The sequence below is a fragment of the Tachysurus fulvidraco genome, chromosome 2, assembly GCF_022655615.1.
Source record: "Tachysurus fulvidraco isolate hzauxx_2018 chromosome 2, HZAU_PFXX_2.0, whole genome shotgun sequence".
Taxonomy (NCBI): Eukaryota; Metazoa; Chordata; class Actinopteri; order Siluriformes; family Bagridae; genus Tachysurus; species Tachysurus fulvidraco.
In genome coordinates this window covers 4090811-4104836 of record NC_062519.1, presented here as the reverse complement: position 1 = coordinate 4104836, position 14026 = coordinate 4090811, and the positions used below count along the sequence as shown (strand labels likewise).

Sequence of the window (14026 nt, the reverse complement as noted above, 5' to 3'; positions counted from 1 at the left end):
TATTTATTTTTTTTTTATATTATATTCTGGTAAATTTAGTTTCAAATAATTTGAATATGATTAATAAAGTATTTCTTCCTTGGTAATGACAAAATAAAGAGACCCAATTGATCATAATTGCAGCATGTAGGCTACTCAGTCAGGCGGACTGACTGGAGGAAAAAAAAAAAATTCCAAAAGAGAAAAGAATTGCCAGAATATGAAAATACAATCCTGTATCATGTCTCGAGAGACATCAACAAACAGGATTTCTGATGAGACTTTTAGTCATGATAACAAAAGATTTTAACTTAACTGCTAACCCCTGACCTCGATAGGATATTTTGACGTTCATATATTTAGAATCTTTACTGAATATATTAGCTAGCTATCTGATAAGCTAACCTAGCAGAATGTCTGAGAGGAATTTAAAGTCATATTTATCGATATTACTAATATTCCCTGCTTAAAATAATTGGCTAGCTGACAATATCAAAGCTGACTGGATTTCTTAGAGGATTTTAAAGTCATATACAAAAATATTTGAAATCTCCAGTGCAAAACAATAGCTTTTGCCAATCAATAAATAAATAAATAAATAAATAAATAAATAAATAGCCAGGTAGCGGAGATGAACAAAATGAACAGGATTTTTGAGCGATTTTAGTTTATATTCAAAAATGTTTTTAGAGGTAGCCAGAACGTTTACATAAGATAACCTGACAGGATTTCTGATAGGATTGTAAAGTGATTAAAAGCAGCAGAAAAGAGGCTTGTATGAATACATAGCTTCGGACACTTAGCTAGGGTTCGGTATAGATAGATGTTTCGTATTGGTAAAAATGAAATTTTCTTTCTCACCGCATATAATTTGTCCTGTCTGTCTCCTAGCTTGCTAGCATAGCAGGTAATATGTAGTTATAATTAAGAATAAAAGTTAGCTCTGGCATTAATAGTTGAAATAAAACTATAAAAAAAAAAGTTGTGAAAAGACAAATTGCTTAACGCCGATGAGGTAAACTGTTACGCTGAGACATTATCAATCAGATGTGGGAAGTTAAATTTCACATAAAACAGTATGTAAAATAATACATCATTTTAAAATCTTTTTTCCCCTTCTCTGGTTGTGGTAATGAATGTGTTTGTAGTCCTTACTCTAGTGTTGCGTGTAGAAAGGAAGCTAAACGTGCCATGGTAACCAAACATGAGCTTGATTTTGGATACACAAACGACAACAAGCTTAATTGGGGAAAGCGACAGGAAGCTCACACTTGAAAAGAAGCCAGTGGAGGAGAAAAGAGAACAGATGGTTGTGAGGAGGAGGAGGAGGAGGAGGAGGAGGAGGAGGAGGATAGACGGACATGCAAGTGAGTTAGAGAGCGAACGTGCGAGAAAGCGACACCGCTCTTCCAGCACTGGTGTTGTTTGGCGCTCTCCCCTTCCCCCATCTCCATCCCAGCATGCACTGAGCTCATTTGGCTCATGTTATGAGCAGGAGTCCCACATGCAGTAATAAAGCAGAGGTGCTGCGCTACAGCCAAATAAATCTACACATTCCGGTCCCTCACGTGTGGTGCACCTGCAATGATGAAACAAGCCAAGCATATTTACAAAACACTCAGGAACTACTGTGCTATTTTTTCAGCTTCTTGAATGTCTCCTCCACAGATTTTTATAACTGAAAACTTTTATTTTGCTTTTTCAAAAGATTGCTGTGCAAAATGTCAAGCGGCAAAACAAAATAGCTTTCTGTGAAAATTGCCACGTTTGAGCCATTTCATTTGCATTTGATTCGAAATGGTCACCACCTGCAAATGTACTACTTTGTATATTCGAGTCAAAATGCTGAAATGCACAGTAGTAGGTCGGGAAAAAAACTGGTCCTTATCCTGTGTTTATAATCTCTTTTTTAACTGTTACTCAACATCCATATGTTGTATCCATATGTTTCAGTACATGACCAACAAAAACCCATTCTCATCTAGAAAAACAAAGCGATGACAAGGAAAGTAAAAATAAATAAATAAATAAATAAATAAATAAATAAATCTGCTGCATTCTGTAAACGTAAATGATGGAACAGAAAACCAGAACTCTTTAAAAGTACCCCTTTAAACAGACAAATCTCTTTTCCTGAAATATACATTTCACTATTTTCTGTCACCATTCAAAAGACGCACTTCACACTTCCCTCACAAGTGTGTCAATGAACCGAGATAAATCCCTCCTGAAGCTCAAAATCCCATTGAAATGAAAACCATTCAGGGGCAGTTTGGCCGAATTGATACCTGTGGTTTAGTGGAGGTCGGGGCTCGAGTTGGTGGCTCAGGCATTGCTGTGGCGACCGGCATGCGAGAGGCGGGACCTTCTGCCAGTGCAGCAGCTTCACGATTGGACAAGCGGGCATAGAGTTCGTCGACATCTCTCATCGGAGGGCCAAATCCAGTGCTGGGGTCATAGAACCCTGAAAAAGGAATGACATTATCAATACACATGATGCATGATTGTGTTTAGACATATTGCATTCACATGTTATGACCCATACATATCCTTACAACCTCTCTGCTTTTCTTTAATATCTATGCATTCATCTATTTTCAATACAAGATGAATATGTAGACACCTTGGCCATGTGCTTTGTCCTTGCGTCCATGTTTCTTGCCCTCCACTTGCCCATTTTTCTTGCCCTTGCGCTGGAACACTCCACCTTGATGATGCTTGGGCCCTCTCATGTGCCTTATGTTTCTTTCTCCAGGCCAATCTCCAGGCCCCGCTTCCAGACGGACCGGGCTCAGACTTTCCAGTCCCACTCCGTCATCTTCGGGCTGCAAAGATTTATGGGAAAACAGGCCTCGTGAACCTTGCCTCCTCCAGTTGCCTCCACGAAACGACGGTGCCTCAGGATCCTTTGCATTTTTCCTGCCGGGATTCTCTGCACTTTGTGAACGAAGGGTTAAGGATGCAAGGAGAAGGGTGAAGGGTACGCACCAGCTGAGGGACTTCATTTTCACTCACAGCGCCTCCTGTTGGTCAAAGACACATTTAATTGGTACAAAGAGATAGAGCAAATATTCGTGGCATGGTCCATCTGATTATGATATAAAGCACTAAATGGGCAATTGGAGGAATTTAGCTGCATACGTGTATCCAGAACATAACTGACATGGATTTGGTTTGACTGATTTGTTGTACCCAGTCTTAGACATCCACATAATTTAATTTAAGATGAATAACGACAGGCCGGGTGGGACACGGTGGCTTAGTGGTTAGCACGTTCGCCTCACACCTCCAGGGTTGGGGTTCGATTCCCGCCTCCTCCTTGTGTGTGTGGAGTATGCATGTTCTCCCCGTGCCTCGGGGGTTTCCTCCGGGTACTCCGGTTTCCTCCCCCGGTCCAAAGACATGCATGGTAGGTTGATTGGCATCTCTGGAAAATTGTCCGTAGTGTGTGTGTGTGTGTGTGTGTGTGTGTGTGTGTGTGTGAGTGTGAGTGTGTGTGTGTGTGTGTGTGTGAGTGTGTGTGTGTGTGTGTGTGTGTGTGTGAGTGTGTGTGTGTGTGTGTGTGTGTGTGTGTGTGTGTGTGTGTGTGTGTGTGTGTGTGTGTGTGAGTGTGTGTGTGTGTGAGTGTGTGTGTGTGTGTGTGTGTGTGTGTGTGTGTGTGTGTGTGTGTGTGTGCCCTGCAATGGGTTGGCACTCCATCCAGGGTGTATCCTGCCTCGATGCCCGATGACGCCTGAGATGGCACAGGCTCTCCGTGACCCGAGGTAGTTCGGATAAGCGGTAGAAGATGAGTGAGAGAGAGTGAGTAGTGACGGGCCAATGTTTACTCTGCCATGTGTCAGCATTCCCAATTTGAAGTGGAATTTAAAGTGCAGCATAAAAATGTAACTTGCTAACCAATGTAATGAAAACTTGTACTCTGAAAACTTCCAGTGCTAAAAAACTTCCAGAAATCACTCTAAGACAAAACAATACCCTAAAATCTTTACCTTGTCAACCATCAAAACTATTTTTTATGCATAAAGCAACCCCATAATATATAAAACTTTCAGTTATCTACCTATCAATTTAGCATTCTGATGTAATATCGTAATTAATTACAGTCGGTGAATAATTTTAATAGCTAACTAAGGAAGCCCTGTAATTTATCACTGGTTATCGTACATGATTTTTAAAAGGACAGTCTAGTAATCATTGTAGTAATCATTTTGCCATTATTGAAGATTTATACATATTATATATATTCGAGTAGTTTGAGACTGGATAAAGCCTTGCACAGAAACAAAGCCTTGACTGTATATACAGTTCACAGGAAGTACACATCTCCGCTCTCATCCTTTAAAAGTTGCTCCCCAAGATACCCCACATTCCTGCCTTTTGTTATCACTGCTTTCCAAACTTCTAAAAAGTCCTGCTACTGCGATTTTGTTTGATATAATAACTCGCTAGGAGCAGCATTGGAGAATATTTCTGAAAAACCCCACAGGAGGTGATGCAATCGGAATGGGTGCTATTCACAGAGCGATGCCATTCTCGACCCATTATCGGCTTTTAATTGCTATTGCTATGCTGTCGGTCAGATTCGCCTCGGAATATGCGTACGAGCGATGTTATCGAAGGGAAATTTGTGCGTCATGTAAAATTGCACAGCAGTGTAGGCACGAATATAAAACCACCCGGGCTTACAAATTCGAAATTCAGCCCATGTAGCATGCATTGTTCTATAAATTCTTCCTCCAACTGCGGCAAAAATATCCATCATTTTATCAGCTCACTGGTTTGGCCACTCTGTTGTAGGGAGGCGGCTGGGCTACGTACAGGAAATCAATATCAGTGGTGTATTGAGTTGCTGCTGGGCTGAGGGTCGATAGATAGGCCAGCTTTTTCTCCACTGCACACACACGCGCACACACACACACACACACACACACACACACACACACACACACACACACACACACACAAACACACACACATTCATCTACCCTGTGTGGAGAGATGTTTATAGAGGACAGGTACCCAGGGGTGTCTTTGGAGGGCTCTTTAAGAACTCATCGGTACTCGGCAAAGAGCAGGAAATTGCATATGAGAAAGTGAGTATGAATAGTGCCAGGGGAAATTTTGCAGTGCGGTTGCCAGAGTTTCTTATGGGAATACAATCTGAGTGTCTGCATTTGTCTTCTGCCAGCTGCATACTTTTTCAGAACTACAGAGCACACATACAACGGCCACGATTTTCTGCTCAAATGGCAAAATCAATAGTAGGACAAAGACCTATAGCCAACAGCGGGATTAATTATCAGACTGTAAAACGACAACAAATGAAGCTGTTTGTATAAAAGGATTGTCCGTTTAAAGTATTTGATATTCCTGGAAAACTCAGCTGATTGTGAAAAAATGTATTCATTCATTTTCACTTTATCCTGGTCAGTGATCCAGATCCATTTAATCACAGAACACCAGATACATAGAACAACACAGACATCCCAAACGAAAGGGAATTTACTTTCTCTAATTCATTTCCAGGCTTTTTTTTTTTTTTTAGGTCTGAGAAAAACTGGACTATCTAAAGGAAATTCCAAAAGGTAGTGAATGAAGAAGTGAAAGATGCCTTAGGATGCCCTGGCGTCCCATCCTGCCTTGTTCACAATGTTCCCAGGCTGAAAGCCAGGCTCTGGATCCATAGTAACTATACTGTGAGAATATTTACACAACGTTTATCTGCGTCAACTTGAAGGGTGCCAGTAAATAAAAAAAAAGAAGTAAATAAGGACAGCTCTTTGTACTGATAGTTGTAAAGAATTCTGAAATGTTTTTAAAAAAAATCTTTCGGAGACTCTGTGTTTTGGACCCTTCTACATGTTCTGTAGTTTCATTCATAATTTAGCGACCACTAGCTGTACCTTGAGTTCTGAAAAATGAAACCAAGCATCTATGATTTCACACCACTGCAGTCATGCAACAAAATACAAGGACTTTGAGATCTAGCATATTTTTATTATTCACATTAATGGTAAAAGCTTCATGAACAACCAAATTGTGTTTTGTGTGTGTGTGTGTGTGTGTGTGTGGGAGCGTTATTCTGGATCGCAGCATATAAGACACAAAAATCCCATCTATTCTTTGCTGACACACTTCGACCGGATTGTAAAGCTCAGCAGGCAGCAGCAGATTTCATGCGTTATTCAACAAAGCAGGATCACATCCAGGAGGTTTGATGGAAATTCAGCAAAGTAAAAAAAAAAAAAAAAAAAAACACAAAGTGAACCTATTCTGAAATAAATGATATATGATGTCATACAGTCCACACGGGTTGTGTTAGGATAACAATTGTGTTGCTTCAGCTCTGGGGAAAGAATTATATGACAACAGAGTGCAAACGAGATGTGAGATGCATGAACCCGGTGATATCTATAGTGCATGAGGATCAAAAAAATGGGCTGTGGCGGTTTGACAAATGCTGAGAACGTCACACGGTATGAAAGCTCAGCGTCTGCTGTGGTCCGTTGAGTCTTCTGTTAAAAAGTACCTGACACTAGGGCAGAAAGCAAATAAAAAGACAAAATGGTCCTGATGGAACACAGGAGGTTCTCAGACAAAAACAACAACAACAACAACAACAACATAAACAAACAAAAAAAACAACAACATAAACCTAGAACCTGGCTTTCACATTTGAAACACCACTAAGTTACACATTTCAGGCAGAAATCTAAACGTTTCTAGAAACTACACATGAATGTAATAACCAGCAACCGATAATCTTCCAACGCTACACTGTTCCATCTACCAGCACAAACCACAAAGGGTTCTTGGCTTGGTGAATCCACAAAGGAGAGGTTTTTGCTTACAAACTAATACATCCTACAAAAGAAGAAGAACAACGGGGCATGAAAGCCTTTATTATCGCCACATATACATTACAGCGGAATTCGTTTTTCTTCACATACCCCAACTGAGAAGGTTGGGGTCAGAGTGCAGGGGCAGCTATGATACAGTGCCCCTGGAGCAGAGAGAGTTGAGGGCCTTGCTCAAGGGCCCAGCAGTCGCAGCTTGGCTGTGCTGGACCTAGAACCCTGATCCTCCGATCAACAACCAAGAGCCTTAACCAGTTGAGCCACCACTGCAGGTTCCTTGCTAGATCTTTGGATATTTATTCACTACAGATTTCAGAGATTCTTAAGGGATTATTTGTGTATTTAAGGGTTCTTGACATTCTGTGCCCGAAAACACTATTGTTGTAAAATAAAAATAAAACCGGAACATAAAATATTACCTAATTCCCAAAGAGGAACAACTAAAGACCCTTTAAAGGTTTGAAATATCATTTGCAGGATTGATAATAAAATAGCGATTGTCGTCAGTAGTTAAAGGTGCTTAGTGTTGTAATAGGGTTCTAGTTTGGAATAAAAGTAAACACTCCAAAAGCAGTAGTTTTTCCTTGGAAGTACTTGGAACCCTTTCCAAACACTGTAGGAAACGATGAGTTTCTAAACCTAGAACCTTTGCTTTATGAGTCTTGAGGACATTCAAAATTCCACTTAACCATCGGCCTTCCAAAAGAACCCAAAAGAAGTGTTTTTATTTCCATGTAAATGACATTAGGTGAAAACTCTTTCCAGTAAACAGTATATTCTGATGGTTCTTAAGTAGTTCAGGGTTCTTAGGTTTGTAAAAGCTTTCTTCATTTCAAACGTTCAAAGTAAAAACTCTTAACAAATCCAGAACCTTTAGCAATCCAAACAAATCCATAAGGACCCATATTTCTAAGAATTTATTGTATAGTAATGTGACATACAGTACATGCTGAAATCTGCTTGGGAATCTTCAGAGGATTCTTGTACTACTTCTGCTTGGGTTCTACATAAGAGCTTTAACAGCTCCTCAGAGGAAAATCCTGTAGAGACGTTTTATGTGTGGTGAAAAGTGAGATCATTAATCACCCTACAGTAGAAGTGACATTAACGTATGATGTCTTGGCGTCCTGGACGAATTACAGCCGAGGGTTCTGGACTTTTGAGAATATCTGGACTTTCCCACTTTTTGTTGTGATATAAGAGATATCTTACGTAACCCTAGTATTTATTCTCACAGCTCAGACACTCGAGTAGAGCCGTATTCTTTTCTGCGCTATGACCGAACGAGAAGCCACCACCATCCCCCTGAATGTTTTTTTGAAGCACTCAGTAGAGAGCAAATTTCAGATTCTCCTTCTCGGAGAGATAAAGAGGCAACATGCTTCGGCAGAGAGACAATTTCACAGTCAACAGATCGGCAACACAGAGTGGACAAGCGTGACAAATGCACCGAGGGACCACCACAAAAGTGCTGATAGAGTTAGGAAAGATATGATTTGCGTCAAGTGTGTCAATGGAACCTTCACAAGGCTCTGGGTGAAGCTGTTCTGTGAAAATGCGCTTCGGGTCGAGGTTCCTAAACGATCGCAGCACAAAAATAATAGGAAAACGATTGACCGAGCATCACGTTGAACGATTTCACTCTCTCATATATAACAAGTTCTAAGAAAAATGGTTCTTCAAGGGTTCCTTAACAATTTAAAGATCTTGGGTATATTTATAAGTCTTGGGTTCCTCTTAGCACCTTTAAGGATTCATTAAGTGCTCGACATTTTACATTGTGTGTGCACATGGAATCCTCTGTAAAAGAGAAATAATTTGTTGTAAGGTTCTTCTAAGTAAGGTTCTACTAAGTTTCGAATGGTTCCTCTATTAGAACACACCACTTGTGATTGGTGGATGGAGCCAGGAAACAGGATAAATATTTAAAATAGTGTAGAACAATCTATAACTATATACGTAAGTGTGTTGCAATGAGATTAGATGATTGTGTCGTGGAAAAAAAGGATTGCGTGACATTTCTTTGCTTCCAAATGGTACTTCTTAAAAGTTTCGGTAAACACTGGAGTTCTGGAGTCTTCAACAAGAACATTGAAGCTTGAAGGTGAATACTTTCATGTAAGGTTTTATATGGACTTCATTATGGGTTCAGCCAATGGATCAAACCAAAGAATCAATTAAGGTGTCTTTATTTTTGGTTTCAGCTCAATTGTTCAATGTTGGATCACTATCAAGAACCAGTTACCATCTAAAGAACTGAGTTTTAATGTGTGTGTTTATATTTTTAGCAGTCGTTGTAAAAACACTTCCATAAGGGTTTCTCTGGATAGTTTTTTATTTCATTAGGAGGTTCTACACTATTTACATGACAAACCCTGCAGAACCTTTAAAAGTGTACTTGTTTGATACACTTTAAAACTGAGACACTTTTGAGGCCATGCATGAAAAATATCTTGCAAATCCTCCTGGACTGATCAAAATCCCATTCTGCAATCACAAATGCTCCGATTCAACCGTTCAAACATGCAGAAAGGTTATTAGACTGATGAGAAAATAGAGCTGTCGCGTCTCCACGGACTATAATCGGGAATTTCACACCGCTTGCTTCAACTTTTGCCAGCACAGAACGTGTCAAAAGACTCAAAGCCCGTGGGGAACAGCTTAGGTGTCAAAATTGCCATAAGGAGCCCTTCTGTTGCCAAGACGATCGGGAAGAGAGACGAGACGAGGAGCGAGAAAACGACTGAGACAGAAAGAAAGAGGCGGGATATTTGTTACAACAGATGTAAAGCGAGATCAAATGACACCGTGTCACAGCCGCCTGGTGGGATCCCGCAATCAGATGGAGTGCTGTGGCGGAGTGCGGCGTACACTAACAGCGGGGGAACACACACACACACACACACACACACACACACACACTCTCAAGTTTTACTAATCACCACAGACAGAAAGAGGCCAGGCTCAGGACTGTCATGAAGTGTCACCTATCGTAGGAATACTGGGCATGAAGCAGGAACACATCCGGGATGACGTTGTAAGACCATCAGTCAGTCACAGCTTAGGCCAATTTAGAGACAACAAGCAATCTATTAGCTTGTTTGTGGGCGGTAGCTGAAGACGCCCTGAGGAGACCTGCTGTGGGAAATCTCAACCCTGGAACCATATACACTCGGTAGCATTAAATTAACAACAGGTGAAGTATCTCTTAACCAAAACAATTCAACTAGACTAACACTGTTTTGAACCGATCTCAGGTATCGCTCAGCCTAAAACCGCTGGAGCAATCGTCTCTGTCCATATTTGAGTAAAACCAAACCATTTTCTTACGGATCCTCTGTAAAATTCGACACATGATCACTCACTTAACCAACGAAGCAGTTTCCATGAAGGGATTTTAAATTTAAACCACCAGGGTTACTGAAGGTCAGAGGAGAAATCAATATCTACAAATGATGGAGACACCTCTTCACTCAAACTCATAAATCAGGATCAGGTCAGATCAGGGTCAGGTCAGGAATAAGCGTTGTATAATTGGCGTTACAGCTTTTTTGAAATCCGCAAACTGAATGATAAATTTGCCACTTCACAGATCCAGGGTCTTTTTCAGCACTTGACTGTTGAGTTTTAACCTGTAATTCCAGGGGCTACGTAGGTTTCTTTAGGGTTCTACAGTTTCCTTTAATCTATATAATAATGTGTGTGTGTGTGTGTGTGTGTGTGTGTGTGTGTGTGTGTGTGTGTGTGTGTGTGTGTTTAACAGTCCAACAGTTTAACCCTAAGCTCAGGTGTTGAGTTTTACACATCCTTCCAGTGTCTACAAGGGCTTCCTTAGGGTTCTTCGGTGTCCTCTAAACTCCTAAAGCCCCTAAACATTGTCAGGAGGTAAACTAGTGATGGTAAATTTCTTGTGGTGTGTGTGTGTGTGTGTGTGTGTGTGTGTGCCCAACACTCCAAAAGTTAGACCCTGAGCATAGCTGTTGCTTTATACATGTTCTTCCAGGGTCTATAAGGGTTCTCAAGTTTCTTTGAACCTGCAGAATAAATGGCGTGTGTGTATGCAGGTTGTATTACCGCTTCATGACCCTGTGTCACTCACCGTGACCTTGAGCAGGTTAATATGCATATCGAAGATGGATGAATGCATGTCGAATAAGTGTATAACAATCAAGTTTGGGAACTTCTGTCTAATCAATAATTTTCGACATTTTCAGTTCAAATTTTTCGAAATATCATCAGATTTTTTGACACTGGTTTGCTCTTACCTGAAGGATCTGAAGAACACATGGTGGCTATTGACAATCTCTAAACAGGGTCATTTTGTCACTTTATTAGCTGAGAAATGCTGCCATATTAGGCTACCTGTATGAAGCACCTATGAAACACTCCTTTCTCTCAACATTTGTCTTGGGCAAGGTTTTGGAAAGCCACAGTTTTTAGTGGCAGAGGTTCTCAGTTAAACCGTATTTTAACAACAATAAAATAAACAATAAAAACGTAGACACAGATGAGAGCCTCAGAGGCCATGATGAAAGTTCTGAATGATCTCTTTGGTGATGTCTGCAGAGATGGATGAGCAGCTGTGCTGTAAAAGATTTTCCCATCAAATCCCAACAATTATATATAACAAACCACATTTTTTGCACTCATCTTTAAACATAAAAAAATTCACCTACACGAACATGTCTGGTTCAATAACATCAGTAAAATAAAAATAAAAAATTATAAAAAAACGATTTTTACTTTTTCATAAAACTGAGCGTTTTGGTTTTAAATTGAAATGAGAGGTTTGCTGTGATCACATTGTGTAGGTTCCTTTTTTTATTGTACTGCAAGTGAATGTTATACTTAATAATGGGAGGTTCAAAATAATCAGATGTAAATAGCAGTGAAGGTAAAAAAGAGACACTGTGCATTTTTCAAAAAATAGTGACGTGACATACGGCTAAGTACAGTACGGTGACCCATACTCAGAATTCGTTCTCTGCATTTGACCCATCCAAAGTGCACACACACAGCAGTGAACACACACACACTGTGAACGTCATTTATGCTGCGGCGCCCGGGGAGCAGTTGGGGGGGGGGGGGGGGTTTCGGTGCTCGAACCCACAACCTTAGGATTACGAGTCAGACTCTCTAACCATTAGGCCACGACTTGCCACAGCTGTCCTTTGAATAATATAATAGAGCAAAATTTATTTTATATTTTATTTTAATTATGTAGATACACACACACACACACACACAATATATATATATATATATATATATAGATACTGTAGATAGGTAAATACAATAGATAAGACGACGCAAATAGTAGATAATTGTAATATACATTTTTGACCCTAATATTTTTCATTATATATTAAATATGTTATGTAATATTTGATAAATCACAATAAGAAAATAAAATAATTTTAAAAAATGTTGCATATAGAAGTAAAGAAGGACTGCAGTAGGATTCTGAACAAAACCTTTAAGGGTTCCACCTGAGACACAATCACACAACTCTACTGATATAATAATAATAATAATAATAATAATAATAATAATAATAATAATAATAATAATAAATAAAAACTATGAAAACCCTCGTAAAAGAAATGGAAATGTACTATTATTATCATTCATTATCACAAAATAAATAAATAAATAGATAGATAGATAGATAGATAGATAGATAGATAGATAGATAGATAGATAGATAGATAGATAGATAGATAAAGACTTTAAAATACTTTGAGAGTAATTTATGGAATATATTCCAGAAGAAAATATTAGTCAATTATTATTACTAAATTATTATTAAATGACAAGTTTTTTTTTTTTTGTTTTTTTTACAGATTTACATTAAAACAACAGCCCCGTTTTTAAATCCCAACTTTAACACAAATAGCAAAAGTTTTGTCACTTATCCCGACAAGCTACCAGCAGACAAAAGGACATCACACGGTGTGCATGCAGGTAATCAGAGTAACGTGCGAGCACGAGCGCGTCCGGTACAAATATTTACCCGGTTTAAATCTAACGGAACCTCCATAAAGCGTAAAAATGGCATTAAAAACGCATCTCACCCGCGTGCCGTTAACGGAGATGAGAGGAAAAAAGTCCCAGGAGTCGCTGCTTAAACAGAGAAGAGGATGAAGACAGAAGAAGAGACGGAGGAAGAGAGCGGGCGCGCGAGCACCGACGCGCAACTGCAAGTGCGAGGAGCACGAGCGAGTGCACCGGCGACGGCGGAATGGAGGGGGCGCGTTTGCGCGTAAGGTCTGATGTCAGCGTCGCGGTAGCCTAGCAACCACGGGGAACGCCGTGTCGAGTCCAAATGTGCCGAGTCCAAATGTGTCGGCACATTTTAGGAAACTCTTTGTTTTGGTTCATTTAAATTCTTTTTTTTTTTAATCTCTTGAATTAATTTCTGAACTAACGCGAGATTTGCTAGAACCTCGGATATTTATAATGGTGTTGTAGTCTGTTTAACGTCTCTAAAGTGTAGTTTGAACAGATGCAGGGCTCTCAAGTGTTGAAGACGGGCAAAAGTGACATTTCCAACCCCCCAGCAACACCCTCCCCGACACCAAACCACCACCACCACCACCACCACCAAAAAAACAGGATCACTGACCGCGTTTTAACCAAATACAAAGTATTTGTCCAATTTCCATTTATTAATATGTGTGTGTGTGTGTGTGTGTGTGTGAGAGATTATGACTGGTGTTTATTGTAAGTGTTTGTACCTTTTTGGACTCCTTTATCATTTGTATTGTTGCTCCCATTTAAAACAGTTCGGCTCAAGCCCAGACATTTTTAGAGTCATGATTGAGGACAATGTCCCGTCCAGAGACATGATTATGGACAATGTCCCGTCCAGAGACAAGCTGTTTTGTGTTGAGGTTTTGTTCAAACCGACCATCGAATATACCCTCTCTAATGAATATTTTTTTCCATTGGTTGTTGCGTTAAATCTTACCCAGATACAATAGTGCTATTTTCTGATTGGCTGTTGTGTAGCCTCTTTTTCTGATTGGCTGATAAGTGTCAGGCTCGACTAAGAACTCCAGGGGAGACGCGTTTGATTCCTGCCCGGTTCCACAGAGACAGTGGTGAGGACTGATACATTTTGGGCGCTGCGGCTTATTAAATATATGATAAATAGTCAAAAAGTTTTTCTGCGTGAGAAATACAATGTG

At 39.9% G+C, this 14026-nt stretch overlaps 1 protein-coding gene across 2 annotated transcripts in view; it reads right to left on the bottom strand.

Moving 5' to 3' along the window:
- The window catches only part of LOC113656510 (draxin-A-like), a 23210-nt gene extending 9899 nt beyond the window's left edge, over nt 1–13311 (bottom strand). The window contains exons 1-3 of one of the 2 annotated variants that reach the window (XM_027167806.2): nt 12911–13311; nt 2603–3002; nt 2268–2443 (exon numbers count right to left, since the gene is read on the bottom strand). In XM_027167806.2, coding sequence (XP_027023607.1) covers nt 2268–2443; nt 2603–2984 — 558 coding nt within the window. In that variant the 5' untranslated portion in view covers nt 2985–3002; nt 12911–13311. The remainder of the gene's footprint in view (nt 1–2267; nt 2444–2602; nt 3003–12910) is intronic. The other variant, XM_027167807.2, reaches the window with a different exon arrangement.
- Between the last annotated feature and the right edge of the window lie 715 nt (nt 13312–14026).